The sequence below is a fragment of the Eptatretus burgeri genome, chromosome 6, assembly GCF_056783735.1.
Source record: "Eptatretus burgeri isolate ZD-2024b chromosome 6, Ebu_testis_v1, whole genome shotgun sequence".
Classification (NCBI taxonomy): domain Eukaryota; kingdom Metazoa; phylum Chordata; class Myxini; order Myxiniformes; family Myxinidae; genus Eptatretus; species Eptatretus burgeri.
In genome coordinates, this window is record NC_140966.1 from 56,421,679 (window position 1) to 56,439,313 (window position 17,635).

A 17,635-nucleotide genomic window follows, 5' to 3' on the forward strand; every position below is an offset into this window, starting at 1 on the left:
GGCTCATAAGGTCCACAATTAACCCTCTTCTGTTAAAACGACCTAAATCTAGGATCACTGCTCACCTCCACTCATTCATTCCTCTTTTTCCTACCTGTGGCATCAACATCCACATCCTGTTCAATCTCATCTTCCCTCCAGGTCTTCAAGATGGCCGTTCACCAACATCTCAGATCGTCCCCAATCCAAAACCATGATATTTTCTACCTTCGTTAACCCCACCCAAATCCCTCCTCCTAACTTTCCAGTTTTTACCCCTCAGCCCGAATTGGCAAAGGGGTATTGTCATCATAGGCGTTGTCTGGGCGGGCGTCCGGGTGTCCATCCGTCTGTCAACTTTTGGTTTCCATCAATTTCGAGGGGAACGCCTTGTCCGATTAAATCCATTTTTGCAGGGTATGTTGCGGTTGAGTAGAGGAAGGGTCCTTTGGAAAATGGGCGCGCTGCGATTTTCAATGTAGCCTCCAAGGCAGCCATCTTGAAATTGGTTTCCGTCGATTTCGAGGAGAACGTCTTGTCCGATTAAATCCATTTTTTCAGGGTATGTTGGGGTTGAGTAGAGGAAGGTTCCTTTCGAAAATGGGCGCGCTGCGATTTTCAGTGTGGCCACCACGGCAGTCGTCCTGAAATTGGTTTTCGTCAATTTCGAGAACGGCTTGGCTTGTCCGATTAAATGCATTTTTGCAGTGTGTTTGCTGGAGTTGAGTAGAGGAAGCTTCCTTTCGAAAATGGGCGCGCTGTGATTTTCACTAGTCGCCACGGTAGCCATCTTGAAGTCTGATTGATTTTCGATATGACGTCCAACGTGCTCTAACTGACTCCATCATCGTGATATCACTGCTTCGTTTTACAATGCATGGACTGAGGGGTTACGCCCGCTTTGCGGAGCTATTTTTCCTACTTGGACTTTCCTTCTCCATGCATGTGTGTTTTGCTTCCTGTTTTTGTCTGTTACGTCCTGATCTGTTCAGTGGACTAGTTCTTTCATTAGACTTGGCTATGTATTAAAAACAAAAAAAAACGGTTCAGCCTGGTGGAGGTATGCGTTCTACTGAGTACCATTATAGTTAATTTTGTGATGGCCTTTACAAGATTTTGTCAATGCCCAATTGATGTGTAGACTTTGAAGCCGAGATTGTTTTAATCGTTGGTGTGCTGCAGGAGTGCTGCTGGGAGAATGATATTTTTGACAAATGTGTGATATTGTGCACCGCCATAGTAACCGATGCCATGAAATCGACATAAAGCGATATACACTACTTGTCCATGGGAAAACACATGGTTTTTATTTTTCTTGGTGAAGGCCAACTCTTTGTGGCATTTGTCCTTGGCCCTTATAATGTATATTGTATATTGTTAGTGGAAATCGGGGATGACATAACTGAAATGGTGTAGTTATAATTTTTGGAAACAGCTTAAAGATTATGTTAACTCCACAACAGATGAGTCGTCAAAAGAAACTTACCCAAAGACACTTGCCAAATGTACTCACAATGTAGGGTTGAAAGTGATTAATTTTGTTTTGTTTTGTTTGTTCATCAGAATATATGTCAAAGGTCAGCGTTCGGGCAGTTATAGTAAATAATTTATTTGCACGGGTAAAATGGAGTAGCAGGATGGAACAGATAAGAGGCAGATCACTTTTTGAAGAAGAAAATATAAAAGATAAGAGTGTTGGGTGCTCGATCATATCAAAGCAAAGCCATAAATACATGCACATGGTATTTCTTACTTTATTTCTCCCTCGTCGCCTCAAAAAATATTTGAAATAAATTTTTTTTTTAAAGTTTATTTAACTGCAAAAATATCACTAACTCCTTCTACCTGTTATTTCCTTCCTTCGATAATTCTTCATCTCTTTAATTCTCAATACCTCGTGATTGAATTGACTCCTAATCAAATTAATTTATGCCTAATTGCACTAATTGCTTCGAATTGAACTAACTTGCTTCTTACTTGAAAAGCTATCAATGACAATTTAAAGTGCATCATTTTCTGTCGGTACAGTATCTCTTCGTAAGGAACACCAAAGTATGCTTCTTTTTATTATTCTTCGTACAATTTCTTCCCTAAACCTGTCAAATTACAAATTCATGGTCCGTGGACTGTCCCTACTTTTAATAACTTAATTTCATCCCTGTCACAATGTCTGTCTTCGTTGATCATAATCATGGATCATGAGAGATCCAGTCTGCAGAGAATGCCAGCACACCACTAACTCCCCGTCACATCAATTAACAGTGTTAAAGCTATTCACATCAGTATTCTCCCCCACATCATCTATTTCACAACCACATACTCCCACCACCCCGCCTTCTCTGTGTCCTCCCAATTCAGTGTCCTTCCACCCCATGTGCCACCTCTCTGCATCACCACACCCTGCCCCCTCCCCTCTTCCATCTCACAATGCTCATCCCATCTTCCCACGTTCACTTTCCCCCACAACCTCTCAAAGTTCTCCCACAGCCTCTACATCTTCCTGTACCCTGCCAACAGTTCCTCCTCCCCTGTTCCTTAATGTGTGGACCTCCAACAAACAAGGCCTCTGCTCCAATCTGATAGATCTCTCAATGTAGACCGCTGTTGATAAACCAGACATTACTCGACAGAATCCTTCCTCCCAAAGGATGTCACTGACTCCTTTGCATCTCTCCCTGGCTATAGTCTCCTCTGGTTTGACAAACCTGAACCATGTCTCTGTGACGGAGTTGGAGTTTACGTCCTCCACCACCACCTTTTGTTATTTTTGTTTGTTTTTTGTACACCTTGTCGAGGCTCGTATGAGAGCGAACACACAACGCACAGCAAGGGGGACATGAGACAAGAGGGGTGGGACAAGGACAAAACAGTGGGGAACAGAGACATTAGATCTGTGGAAGGGAGAGGGATGGGGTGGGGAACACGGGGGAAACAAGATGGACATGACAGGGACTTTCAGGAAGGAAAGCAGGTAATTTGGAAGAGGTGGGTTTGGGGTGGAATAGTTTGGGGTAGAAAAGATCGAGGATTTGGATGGGGGACGATAAGAGATGGGGGTGAACAGCTGTTTTGAAGGCCTGGAGGGAAGAATGGGATTGAACACAGTGAGGGAGTTTATTCCAAAGGTGGGGAAAAAGAGGAATGAAAGAGTGAAGGTGAGCAGTGATTCGTGATTTTGGTAGTTTTACCAGAAGGGGGTTGTTGACTTACCTGTGTTGTCCTGTCCTAACAGTGATGACTCCATTTTATCTCTCTCTGCCAACGTGGACCAACTTTTAACCACACACCCCAACTTTCTCTTCCTCCTATGTGTGGATTTCAGTTGTCACCGAGCAAATTGGCTGGGTGTTGCAACTTCTTTCACCATCCCAAACTTTGCAGCAAAGGATTTCTGTGAATCCATTTGGTCTGACTCAATCTGTGAACGTTCTGACCTGGATTTCTGCCAATGGCAAACCCTCCCTTCTCGAATTGGTAATGACCAACTAACCTGCTAATATCTCCTGTTCTTCCATTGCTAAAATTTGTTCATCTGATTGCACTTGTAAGAGTCAACATCTCTCTGGCTACTGTCACTGGCTATTGCTCTGGCTACTGGCTATTGCTCTCCTCTTTGGGCTGGCACCCCTGCCTCAAACTTTGCTCACCTCACAACTCCAAAGCCTTCAAAATCATTGGTATCTCCTATGATGAAGTCAAGTTTCTTGGCTTATTACTTTCCCATCGCAGACAAGGCGGTGGTCTCTCTGTCCTTTACCACCTCATATCTGGTCTTGCACCCTTCCTTTCCATGCTTTGTCTCACCTCCTCCTCTCTCCAGGTTCATACACGGTCGGTGCATGTGGTCTGCCAGTAACCCTTCTCTGGTTAAACGCCCAAAATCCAGGCTCACTGCTCAACTCCACTTATTTGTCTCTCTTTTTCCCCCACCTGTGGAACTTTCTCAGTTTGTTCAACCGAACTCTTCCCTCCAGGGCTTCAATGCAGCTGTTCACCACCATCTTAGGTCATCTCCCATATTCACCCATGATCCTTTCATTAAAGCTCCCTTTGTCCACCTATTTCCAGGTCTCTTCGTCTGCCACCACTCCCTCACCCTCATCCTCATTTAAAAATATATATTTTTTTGTTCAATCGCTGCTTCCTCCCCAGTTTTTCCTTCTACCTTTGTGACGTATAGTTTGAGGCTGTATCCAGCATGTTCTCCAGATCTTCCTCTATTTTGTCCCTCTACCCCCTTTCTACTGTTCTCTTTGCTCCGTTATGTCCTGGTCCATTCTCTGTTCTCATTCTCCCACAAGCCTCAACTGTGTATGCGGAAAAAAAAAAACTCATCTGTGGATTCCATTTGACTGTTGACAATTTTTTTCCCCCATTTTATCAGTCTGCCATTGCAGGTATGTAAAGTCATGTAATAATGGTGCTCTGAAGATTCAATGCTGCTAAAGCAACCTTGTGGCAAGGATTACACTAGATGGTTTGCCGTTGCCTTCCAATTTGTAGTCAGCGCAATAATTTTGAATTTGGCCAGGCTGTCGGTGATAGCTTGTCTACACTTCGCAAAGGACACCATCAGATCTTTAACGTCCACCAACTAATGCTATCAGATGGGACGCCCAGTTTAACGTCCACCTGAGGGACAGCGCACACATCGATGCCTCACCATGCAAGCGAAACACCATCAGGATGATGCTTTGTAGCTGGGCCAATATTCAAACGCAGACTAAACATCTTAAAGGCGAGTGTGCATACCTCTGGGCTATCCTGCCAGACAGTCATCACAGGCACTTGACAAAAAATTACAAGATGTGATTTTTGGGCAAGTAATCAAGTAAGTAACCAATCAAGTTCATAACTGAGTAAATAAATAACGAATTCAAAGAATTTAACGTTACACTTTGGTTTTTTTCAAGAATGGCATAATGCAAAACACGGGGTTTGAAGAGATCAAATGTTACCTGCACCCAGGGCTCGGCAAGACGCTGGTAGGGTGCTGGGATGGGCTGCACGCCAATACGCAGCTGTGAAACCTCCGAATCGGGTCTTGTCCTCTCTGCCACCTCTAGCTGGGACAGTGATGACTCTTGCAGAGTTTGTGTCACATCAAACCTGAAAGGTGAATGCACAGTTTACAACTGCATAAGGGTAGAGCTGGGCAACAAGACCTGCATAAGAGCTTGACTTTGGAAGTCCTGCATGTTCATGTTTACAAAGCCATCTTTTGGAGTACCCAATGTCTGGCATCAGCCTGCTTCAAAGTAAACCCGCATGGTTGTCTACTCCAAAATTACCACATTTTGCACCTATTTTGATAAATCATTACACTTCAATGTCCTGAGTATTAATATGCTATCTTTTGGATTGCACGTCATCTTAAATACAATTTTGAGTTTCAATGAAATCACCTGAAAGTTACAAGTGTTTGTTGTCCCTAATAGGACCATTTGCAGAATATTCATAGCACATGTTAAAAACCAGGTGTCCAGGCTCATTGAGGAGCAGAAAAGAAGGTATAGGGTCATCAGGCAAAGTAGGAGGATAACAATGGATGGTTTCACTACAGTATGTATGAGGAAATGAATAGCGGGTGTAAGGGGGATACAGACTCAGCAGGTATATGAAAACTCAGGTATAAATGAGAGATTATGAGGTGCAGTGGGCAGCAGGTCATAAGACTTTAAAAGAAGAGCATGAGACAAAGACCAGAACATTGTCCAATGATTGTAAGAATGGGGATATACCCAGGGAATTCGTTGGCCTTCCACTTGGCTCGGCACAGAGGGCAGATCAGAGATTCCTTGTTTCGCCGGCACTCCTCTGCCCCTGCAACACCAACAAAAAGAGCTGCCAATGAGTCATCGTGGAAATCACTTACAGGTGGGAGTATTTTGATGTATTATTGTCCTAAAATAAAATTGAACAGGATGTAGATTTTGAGCATTGAGAGGATATGGCATGGACAACCCTCCATGGAAGGGAGGGGAGAGATTTATCCTTAATTGCCCCACTCATTGTGGAGAGAAAAGCTATGTCAAAAGATTGCTTCTCTGTGCCATGTGAAGTTATATCACCCCCCTCCCTCTCCTCTCCACAACTACATCCAAGGTCACCAGCTGTGTTTGTCTGAAGTCAAGTCATGTGTTATCTCACTCTGGTGTCTATCTGCACAGCAGCTTTGAAATGAGCCTTAGACCCTATAAAAGCCATCTGAATATGAAATCCTTATGACATGTCAAAAGTAATGCCACTTTACAAACATAGGACAAAGTCTTCCCTTTGACATAATTTTATATTGGAAGTACTTATTTTGCTAATCTTTGTATTATGTAGATAAGTCTTTGTAGTCATGCAACTCATGTCCAGTAAATTTGCAACGAAGCCCACTAATACACTGAAAACAATTCAGATCAAATTAGTAGCTCCGTACCGGTACTGCTTTTACTTACAAATGGACATGCAATGGTGGTGAAGCTTATTCCGGCATCCGTCCTCACATACAGTTAGGCTTTCCTCATCCAGCATTCCAAGTAAGCAGATGGGACACACATGCTCTTCTTCCTCCTTCATCCTGCACACCCATATCAACACAATGCTGAAGCTAAAGACACATACATATTTTCATGACATGTGACTATAATTTTTTTTTTTCCAAGCAGAATAGTTCTGAACTGATGTTAATTAAAACAATGTTATACTCTTCTTCTACTATCAGTGACAACAGTGTCATGCAGAGCTAATTAATATATCATACGGCAGCCGTAAGCGAGAAGAACTGAGAAGATTCTTCAATGTGAGACAGCATTTGAGCAAGGTGGAATGCAAGTCAGACAAATAGAACAAAACAAAAAGGAAAAGCACAGACAGAGCAAACCGAGTGAAGAAGGTCGAAAAAAAAACCCCAATTATAACAAGAATACAAGTCCTCATCAATGACACAGCTGCCAACTACGTCTTAAAAATGGGGCATGTAGATTGTACATTTAAATGAATAAGTACAAGCTAGTGAAGATGGTAGTGTATAAAAATAAATAAAAAAATTCAAAGTTGTGTGGTGATAGTGAAGATGGTAAAGTGTATATCAATAAATAAATAAATAACTGAAGTTTGTATGTTGGTAGTGGAGATAGCAAAGTGTATGCAAATAATTTAATAATTCAAGGTGGCGTGCTGGTAACGGTGATGGAAAAGTGTATATAATAAATTAAATAAATTGAAATTGTGTGTTGGTAGTGGAAATGGTAAAGTGTATGTAAATAAATAAATAACTGAAGTTTGTATGTTGGTAGTGGAGATGGCAAAGTGTATGCAAATAATTTAATAATTCAAGGTGGCGTGCTGGTAACGGTGATGGAAAAGGGTATATAATAAATTAAATAAATCGAAATTGTGTGTTGGTAGTGGAAATGGTAAAGTGCATGTAAATAAATAAATAACTGAAGGTTGTATGTTGGTAGTGGAGATGGCAAAGTGTATACAAATAATTTAATAATTCAAGGTGGCGTGCTGGTAACGGTGATGGAAAAGGGTATATAATAAATTAAATAAATCGAAATTGTGTGTTGGTAGTGGAAATGGTAAAGTGTACGTAAATAAATAAATAATTCAAAGTTGTGTGTTAGTGGTGGAGATGGTAAAGTGTATACAAATAACTGATGGTTCCTGAAAGCAATGCTGTGCTGCTCTCTCATGTAAATAAAAATAAAAATTAATTACTAAAATTCCAAATTGCCTCCGATCCCAAAATCATTTGACATGTCTCATGCCGATATATTATTGCATAAATGCACCAGATATGAAAGACATACATCAAATCATTTTTGAGTAGAGGTGCTGGACGGACACGGACGGACACACACACACACACACACACACACACACACACACACACACACACACACACACACACACACACACACACACACACAAAAATTAATAAGCCCCCCAGCAGGGCAGACGTTACATTGTTTTATTGAACATGCATTAAGCTATGCTTTACTAACCCAGGCTCTCCACTGGGAGAGGTGGTTGTAGGAGAGGTAAGTAGGTGTGAGTTGGAAAGCCGGGAGACAAACTTGGAGATGGTGCTTCGAGAGGGAGCCTTGATGCGAGAACTTCGCTTACTGTGATACTTGTGAAAAAGGCTCTCAACCTGTGCAGCAGACAAGTAAAATATGACATCTCCAAATCCTTCTGTTGATTATCTTAACGTAAAATGAACCCATGTAGCATAATGTCCATATGTATAACTGTTTCGACTAACCGTGGATCGTCATGCCCTTCTCGGAAAATAATGAGCAACAGTAATGCTGATCTCATTCGGGGTTGTCGACATATAAGCATGTGAAAATGGCAGAATTTTTCAACGACCCTCACCCAATCTTTGCTTTCCATACGTTTGGTGCGTCCCTTCCTGAACGGCTGGCACACAATCTCAGAGGTAGTACACTCATCTTTTGAGCTGTCTAATCTGGGTTTGATTTTCAACCAGATTATAAACAGTCAGATTGGTGCTTCGTCGGCAGACTCGGATGGACGTTCAGCCGGCGATCCAGCCGGGGCATTCCCATGGTGTCTTCCGACTAAGAGCAAATGAGTTAGAGCCGACACGATGGTCTAGAGGTACGCACACTCGCCACAAAGCCGTCTAGCCTGGGTTTGAATCCTGACCCAGCTATAAACTGACATCCCGATGTTTCACATGCAGGGTGATTCATCAATGCATGCGCCATCCATCGGATGGACGTTAAACCGAGCGGCCCATCTGCCAGCATTCGTTGGTGGACGCTGAAGATCCCATGGTGTCCTTTGTGAAGAGTAGGCGAGCTATCGCCGGCACCTTGGCCGAATTTCAAATTCCTGCCCTGAATGGCTGCTGGCAAATCTCCTAGCATCACACATGTCAAGAAACTGTTCTGTCAGCACCAATGCTCTGTATGTCGAGAGTATGGTACATCTCATCTTTTCATCAGAATTACAATCACGCAAGTACATCGTCGAACAACACCACATCAAAAAGCTTTAGTCTGATAACAGGCAGTTCCTTGGATGCTTGGGCATTTTTGCAGTTTGACTTTGAATGAACGTTTTAATGAATGAGAATCAAGTGGAAACACAAGTGGTTGCCGCAATATCACTCTTGCTCTGCCTGATAACAATCGATTGTCATTTTACAGAACAATTAAGAGAACCAAAATAACAGTAAAAATTCTGAAAAACAAAGTGAAAGTTGTGAAGAGTTGTACGGATAGTTTTGTCTGGCCTTGACCATGCTTCAGCAACGGGCCCAGATGACGTTTTCAAATCCTGCTCTGCTGTTATTGCTTCCCCTCTATGTGCTCAATTTTGGTCTACCCTCCTTTGGCGACGTCCCACCTGCATGGAAGTCAGCAAACATCACTCCTGTCCACAAGAATTGTGTAAAAACAGACCCCACCAACTATAATCCAGTGCACTTATTTCCATTTACAACCAAAGTAATGGGTTCCATCATTGTTTGCATTGTTAAGCCATTCTTCCTTTCAAGCAACCTGATCCCAGACCATCAGTTTCGATTCTGTCTCAGTCACTCTATTCTGGACATGACCCTGCTCCTCTCTTAGCAATGGGTGAAGACCCTCAATCTCAAACAAGAGATAATTACGACAGTCTCCCTGGACATGTCTCAGGCATTCAACACAGTCTGGCATCCTGAGTTGCTTGCCAAGCTATCCGCCTGCGGCATAGAAGGCCTCCTTCACACCTGGATTTACGGACTTCCTTCACTCTCGCAGTCATCATATGTTGCCATCAATGGAACTCTCTCCACCCCTCTCTCTTTCTCCATTGAAGGCTGGAATTCTTCAAGGCAGTGTTTTGGGCCCAGTCTTGTTCCTCATCTACTCGATATAAATGACCTTTCAGATGCTTTGTAAAACCCTCTCTTCCTTTTTACAGATGACTCCACATTGTGTAGTACAGTACCCCACCTGGCTGATTCATTCATTCATTCATTCATTCATTTTCATTCTCTCTCTCTCTCTCTCTCTCTCTCTCTCTCTCTCTCTCTCTCTCTCTCTCTCTCTCTCTCTCTCTCTCTCTCTCTCTCTCTCTCTCTCTGCTGATCTGGAAATGAATAGACACCGATCTTAGAAATAGAACATATCGTTCGGTCCTGAAAAATCTCAGTCTCACCCAATCGCTCAGGATGGATCATCAAAATAAACCACTTATCTATTAATTCCTTGGTCATCCACTGGAAGAGGTTCAGTCCATTGAACTTTGAGGCCTCACGATCAGCAATCACCTTTCCTGAGCTGACCACATAGTAAGGGTGGCCGCCAAAGCCAGCGGCAGACTGGGCATCCTCAGTTGATCCAAGTCTTTTCTTGGAAAATCAGAGCTACTCACAAGTCTACAATCTGAAGTTCTCATCATTATTGCAATCTCCACGATGAAGGATAAGGCCTGTTGCTTTCACATCTCAGGCAAGTCAGTGGTCTCTGTTTTTTTTTCACCGCATGCTCTGCAATATTAATCCCTCTGCTCTCCCCGTCCTCCAAGCCTCTGTATCGACTCCAGGATGCACATGATGTTTCAGTAACTCCCTCCTGGCTAACCTTCCAAAATCCAGGCTGACTGCACACCTCAACTCTTTTATTCCTCACTTCTCCCGTCGATGGAACCACCTTCCAGAGGCTGTTTTATCTCATTCTTACCTCCAGGACCTTCAACAAAGCAGCGGACCATTAGTTCTTGTCATCCCCAATTCTGACCCGTGATATTTGTTACACCAATACCTCCATTAACTCTTCCTAACCCAAACATATTACTTGATGGTTTTGATGTTCCCTCTCCTCCTCCTCCCTCTCCTCTTATCCTGTTCTTTCACTCCCTTGATGATTATCCCATTCTCAAAATTACCTTGCCCTTTCACGAGTCCAACTCCTGTAAAGCAAAAAGCATTACCTATACAACATGTACAAAAAAATAAACTGCTGCAGAGAAATGATCAAGCGAGTCTTGGCCACTTGATCTTGATCCATATCTCACAAGACAAGGCCATCGAGTCTTGCCAGATTAAAATATCGAATAAGAAATGTTTGAGATGGAATTGGTCTCATTAGGGGCTGTCTACTTAAAAGATCTGTAAGAGGCTGTCTACATACAAGATCGATACATAGATCTGAAAGAGGTGGTACTGCGTGAAATTATGAGAGTGGTGAAAGAGGGGACCAACTTAACAGTACTTCTTGCTGTTCTGTTGTGCTGTTCATTTGATTCCTCAATTTATTTGTTTTTTGTTTTTTGGGACTAAATGGGCATAACGGGGTGAAAGCAAGTCACCAAGAGCGATACTTATAAATACAGGACACCAATGAACATAAGGAGAACTAATTAACGACTCCCACTACTGGGTCATGTCGCACCTACGCCACATAGAGCAGATACGCATTGTCTCCAAACAATTCTGTATTTTGTTAGTTTGAGTGCCTCATCCCATTCAATGTCCATTGGATGCAAGTCAGTGGAGACTGTTAATTTCCAAGTAGTCCTTGGTATTCCCGGATTTTCGCTCCCTGTTGGTTTCCATTACAGTCGATGGCGTCTTGGGAGTCTGGTTCCTTCCATTCTTACCACGTGCACAAACCATCTCGGTGGTCGTTCCATCAAAATTTCAACTGCAAGTTTCTGTTTTGTCAATTTGTTTACATTTGTGTTTATAACCCTCATTACTCTCATACCTAGAGGCTTCTGGAATCCATGACATCAAGCTTTCTTTGTATTTTCTTCATAAAAGGCGATGTCTCTCCTCCATACATCACAGAATATGACATTGCTATTGTAAAGCCAGATCTTAGTCATTATGCAATTTATTTATTGTTTTTCCAAACATTCTCCAATTTGTGAATCCATTGGGACCAGACTCTGTGAAGAGCGTTGGTGCTGCCTAAGCAGTCTCCTTGGTTATTGGGCGCAATCCTGGACGGGTCGCCGCTCTGACACAGGATACCAGCAAGCTGGCACTCATTTTGCCAAGCTCGGAAGGATGACAGGCAGAGTCAACCTCACCTGGGAATGATTCAACAGCAGGTAGGATTTGAACTTAGGATCCTCGGATCCCAAGCCCACCACCCTAACCATTAAGCCAACACCAGGCAGGTGAAGAGATGCTGTCACTTTTCCAATCCGAGACCTGACTTCCTCTTCCCGATTCCATCCTCAGTGACCGTTCTCCCCACATCGACGAATCTGGCTGCTCTTTCCCAGTGGGATCTCTCCGATCTTGAGATTGGTTTCATCGTGTTTATGGCCCATCTTCAATAACTCTGCTTTCATTGTCTGGATTTTCAGGACACAAAGGCTAATTAACATAGGCAGCCCAATTTAATTATTGACTAATTACCAAACGCAGCACAACCAACATGCCCCATGTTCAACACCAGTGAGCACACAGCATTCCTTCTATTATTTTTCCACAATTAACCTTCTCTCCCATGACTTGCAACACATTTTGTGAATAATTATTTTAAATGTCATTAATTAAATATCCATTTGCATGAAGTTTGAATGGAAGGAATGCACCGTTCTCTTGAGTGCCACATACGAATATCAAATACGGAGGAAACTGTGCTACCTTTGTTAATCCATTTCATTCGCGCCTTGTACTTGTAAATATACCCATCTTCGGCGAATTGGTTGCACACTGCGACACCCATTTGGTCAACAAAAATAACAAAAAACGAATCGCTGAATGAACACCGCAACAGATATAAGGAGGAATAACTGTAAGGACCTCTTTAACCACTGCAATATTTTCGTACACCCAGACCAGAAATCCGTTTGCTAAATCATTAAAGCTATTTGGGCAATATCAAGCCTGGTGTTGGCTTGGTGGTTAGGGTGGCGGCTTGGGATCCCAGTGTCCTGAGTTCAAGCCCCGTTGGCTGCTGAATTAATACACCAGGGGGTTGACTCAGCCTGTCATCCTTCCGAGGTCGGCGAAATGAGTACCAGTGTACTGGGCCGGTGTATACCCCGGTTAGAATAGGTGTACCATATCCCTGTGTGTCGTAAGAGGCGACCAGGGTTGGCGTCAGGAAGGGCATCCGGCCATAAAACATTGCCTCACAAAAAGCCAAACCCCTGCACAGCAGGGAAAAATGGCTGTAAAAAACGGTCATCTATTTGGGCAATATTGTTATGCATCAACATGATAATGTAGAAGAAGGTCTTACAAACCTCGTAGTTTTTCAGGGTTCTTCGCCATAGCAAGGGCTCCGTGCTCTCGACTTGGAAGACACGAAGCATGACGAACATTACATGCATGCAGAAGCTTCCCCGTCCACAGCTACATGTCTAGAATGAGATGACGAAGTGGGGAAACCCAAGCTGAGTGGCTAAAATCAAATGGGTCAAATCAAAAGAGCATCTTCATTTACTGAAAGGTAATTCGAATTTTTGCATTCAAAACACAGATCATCTCTGGAAATTATTGTCATTAGTCGTCTATTTTAAAACATCATGTCTGTAGTTAATCTGTATGCACCACGTACCATAAGAGCTGTCCTTTACGCAAGTCTTGTTAGTATCACAAAAGCAGAAGTAAGAGTTCGGTTTGCACAATGAATTACATGTCCTGTCGGATGCCGACATTCACGGTTCCACTATTCGCGGTTCTTAAAATGTGACCTGCTTCTACATTCGTGGTCCTGTGCTTCGCATATTCACGGTTTTATGCGAGCGTATTCGTGGTTTTTCTGACCTGCTTATACATTCACGGTTTTTCATGGGATTTTTGATGTTCCCTTATGAATCCTGGTGTTGGATTAGCGGTTAGGGTGGTGGCTTGGAATTCCTAGGGTCCTGAGTTCAAGCCCCAATGGCCGCTGAATTAACACCAGGGGGTTGACTCAGCCCGTCACCCTTCCAAGGTCGGTGAAATTAGTACCAGTGTCGCAGCCAAAAGGCTGCACACGAAGGGAAAGGCTATCAACCGATTGATTAAAATCTGGTATTGGTATGGTGCAGGCATGATGGACCGAATGGCCTCCTCATGTGCAAAAATTCCTTGTAAAAATCATGAATCGCCAGGAACCTATCCCCCTTTTTCCCATTGAAACAATGGCTTAACAATTGCAGATTGGACATTCACGGAATTTTTCAGGAAGGTATCCCCCGCGAATGTCGGGGTCCGACCGTATAGAACCATCATGTTTCACAGCTTTTATAACATCATTTTGGAATGACATATTGGTACAACGTCACAGCAGTTGTTGACCACAATTTCCACTTTCTGGAACCAACTCAGAGATCATGTGGAAAGTACGTGACCAACCTGTGATATACCTGAAAATGGTGCCTAGTAACAAAAACATGACGAATGGACGAGTCTTGATGCATGGCTGTTGAATGTACGAGAATATTTGCCGTCTCAGCATTTGCCGTGGATATCCAGAGAGCATGGAGAAGCGGCATGGCTGATCGCCAATTTTTTTTGCAGAGATTTGTGCACGAGTCAATTGGAGAATCGTTGGAGTTACCAGCAGTAATCGTTGGAAAGAGGCAAACAAAGACTTAAGACACCAGAAACGTCATGCGAGAGTATTTTTAAGGGTGCGCAAGTGCCACAGACCAGAGCAAGTCCATTCAGCGTTTGGTTGATTCACTCAAGTGGATGTAGTGGCGGCAATTGGGAAATCCCTTTGCTTTTCTCACCAACCGCAGGCCTCGTCAGTGAGTGGCGAGTTCCGAGTTCAAACCTCAGTTGCAAGCATCGACATTGTGACTTTATCACACCGACATTAGTAAATGTCGGTGTGATCAAGGGTCCGGAGTAAACGCTGCTGACTCCAAGTGCATGGATTTGTCAAAAGCCATTACCACTTTGGTAGATACAGTACTGATCCCCACATCCTTCCAATTTCCTCCCCTGAACAGTTGCAATACTACCACCATCTGAAAGCAATGGACACCGATTATTGTTTTTAGCCTCTTACAGTCAGTCGTGTCACCTTTGCCACCACTGATGGTGTGGCCATTGCCACTGCAAGTCATTACATAACAAGGCTGGCAGCAAGTCTGGTTCTCCTTATTCACCATCCATGTCCAGTGCAATTCTCCCGACGTGGGCGCGGTTTTCGTTTCATCATGTACTCTGCTGTGACTCACAGGACACTTTTAAAGCTGTTGCCAGTCCAATTGTAACTCGAGCAAGGTCTATGGTGCACCATCGCAAATCCCCACGCTTCCCCCTAAAGCATCATTGAAAGATGGCAAAAAGTTCGACCAGGAATGAACCAATATCAAATTCTGAGTTAAAAAAAAAAAACTTTTTCCCCCATTTTGACCCTCATGACCATTAGTCCCCACCCCCTGGGGCATGAACCTATTGTCAGATCCCCAAAAAATCGTTACATATTGTATACGCAATCAATATGAGGGGATGCATGAAATGTTTCATTACCTCCACCACCGAAGGTGAAGGAGGTTATGTTTTCATCCCTCTGTTCGTTGGGTGGTCGCTATACTACCGTTATTCTCAGGTGTTCCATCTGTCTGTATGTACGTAATGGACAGCTCTGGAAACCAGAAGAGTCAATCGATTTTGATGAAACTTGACTGGTAGGTTCATACCACAATCTAGTTGTATGCTTTTGAGCACCGTTGCTATGGACGCCACCATTGCCTAGCAACGGGACTTTGAAATTTTTGAAAAAAAATCCGAAAAATATTTATATATATATTTTTTCGAAAATCAAAAATCGGCTTCCACGCTTTTATGCATACTATAATCAACCTCTTTGTCAAAAAATTTCAGCCCGATCCGTCAAAAACTGTATGACTAGTATGCAATTATAGAGCGACTACCCATGTCGCCTACCGGCTTGTTGGGATTCTCTAGATATCCGTTATTGTCGGGTTTTCCGTCTGTGTGTGTGTGTGTGTGTGTGTGTGTGTGTGTGTGTGTGTGTGTGTGTGTGTGTGTGTGTGTGTGTGTGTGTGTGTGTGTGTGTGTGTGTGTGTGTGTGTGTGTGTGTGTGTGTGTGTGTGTGTGTGTGTGTGTGTGTGTGTATATGTGTGCGCGCGCGCACGCGCACGCAACGCGAGGCTCCACAGCACAAACCAACAAACCGATTTCGATGAAACTTGGCGAACAGGTGCCATATGGGCTGGGAGTGTGCACGTTTGAGTTTCGTTGCTAAGCAACCACCCATTGCTATGCAGCGGCCGAAAAACCGTGTTTTAAGAACCCAAATGGTAACTGACGTAGCACGGCTTCAATGATAGGTAGAGCGACCGGACCAACTCCTGTCTATTCCTTGCATCCCCATCTAGTTATCGCGACAGCATAACGTTCCTCTATCTCTCATAGTTTCAGGAATGGCAGCCCTCCGAATGCAGAAAGGTGGTGAACCAGGGAATATGTTAAGTGACCTTGACCTCGGAAACCGTCGACGGTGGAACGTTCAAATTCGGTGTATGGGTAGAGTTTAATAACTACGACAAAATTGAACCGCAGCATTTTTCCAGATTCGATCACCAAGGGTGGTGGGGCTGAAATACGCAAAATTCGAAAAAATACTTTTTCTCGACCTACGTTCACTATTTTCAATATTTGTCCGACAGTTTTGAATGTGGAGAAACGAGACCCTTATAAATTAATATCATCAAGGCGAAACGGTTAGACGTAAACGAAAGCGTCTTGGCATGGTGATAGAACATGGTTGGTAGAACATTTTTTGTCATTTACACTTTCCTTCATCTCCACTCTGAGGAGTGCCAGTTGGCAAAATACGCAACAGGAAAAATCTTGCCAGGCAGAGGAACAATTGTATGTGAACGAATACATCTTGGGAATGAATCTTCGTCAGTGGATCGGTCAGAATGAAAAGCATCGTATCCAGCGCTTCGATCCTAGCGGATCCCTCGTCGCCTAGCGGCTTGTCTGTCTGTGTGCAGGATATCTCAAAGAGTTGTGGACGGATCCGGATGAAATTTTGTGGACAGGTTCGGTGTGAGACAAGGAAGGACAAACTGTTTCGATTTTGGTGAAGATCCGGATCCGGATCCGCCTACCCGAATTTTTTAAGTGATTCTTCACCATAGAGAGATCGGGCAAAGAATTATATGTAGCACGATATCTCAAAGGTCACGAGGTCAGGTTAGATCTGTGACCTGCTACAGGTACCATGTAAACCTGTACTAACCTGTTCCACGGCCGGGTTGTCGGCAACTAAACCTTCTCCCCCACCAGGTTTTCTGGTGAGGAGGGTGTTTGGATATGGACACCCAGCAGGATTAAAAACAAAACCTGTCAAAGGGTGGAGTGGAGGAGCTCCTTGTGAGCCAACGGCCATCCATATCTAGTGCCCAACTGTGTCTGCGGACGTCCTCCTGCAGTTGGGTTACTTTTTTTTCAGGAGGTTGGTGACAGGATTTGCACTCCGGACACCGTAAAACCCTTCATTCCGCAAAACACAAAAACGCAAAAAAATCTGAAAACCCACTCCGTGGGAGTACCTCCTGTGCAGCTTCCCTTCGCAGGGCAGCTCACCGGATGACGGGATTGGGGCAAAGCCTTCGGGACCCCCAATCTTTGATGATAGGAGGGAAGCCATGGGGTAACATCGCTGGGTCAGATTGCGGGAGAGTGTGTCGGAGTGGTGCTGAGGTGTCG

General features: G+C 43.6%; 1 protein-coding gene across 1 annotated transcript in view; it reads right to left on the reverse strand.

The window, feature by feature from the left end:
* LOC147024837 (mitogen-activated protein kinase kinase kinase 1-like) overlaps window positions 1–17,635 on the reverse strand; it is a 110,145-nt gene that overhangs the window by 16,506 nt on the left and 76,004 nt on the right. The window contains exons 5-9 of the mRNA XM_085885148.1: window positions 13,198–13,314; window positions 7,980–8,128; window positions 6,426–6,547; window positions 5,721–5,802; window positions 4,938–5,088 (exon numbers count right to left, since the gene is read on the reverse strand). Of these exons, the coding sequence (XP_085741274.1) occupies window positions 4,938–5,088; window positions 5,721–5,802; window positions 6,426–6,547; window positions 7,980–8,128; window positions 13,198–13,314 (621 nt within the window). The remainder of the gene's footprint in view (window positions 1–4,937; window positions 5,089–5,720; window positions 5,803–6,425; window positions 6,548–7,979; window positions 8,129–13,197; window positions 13,315–17,635) is intronic.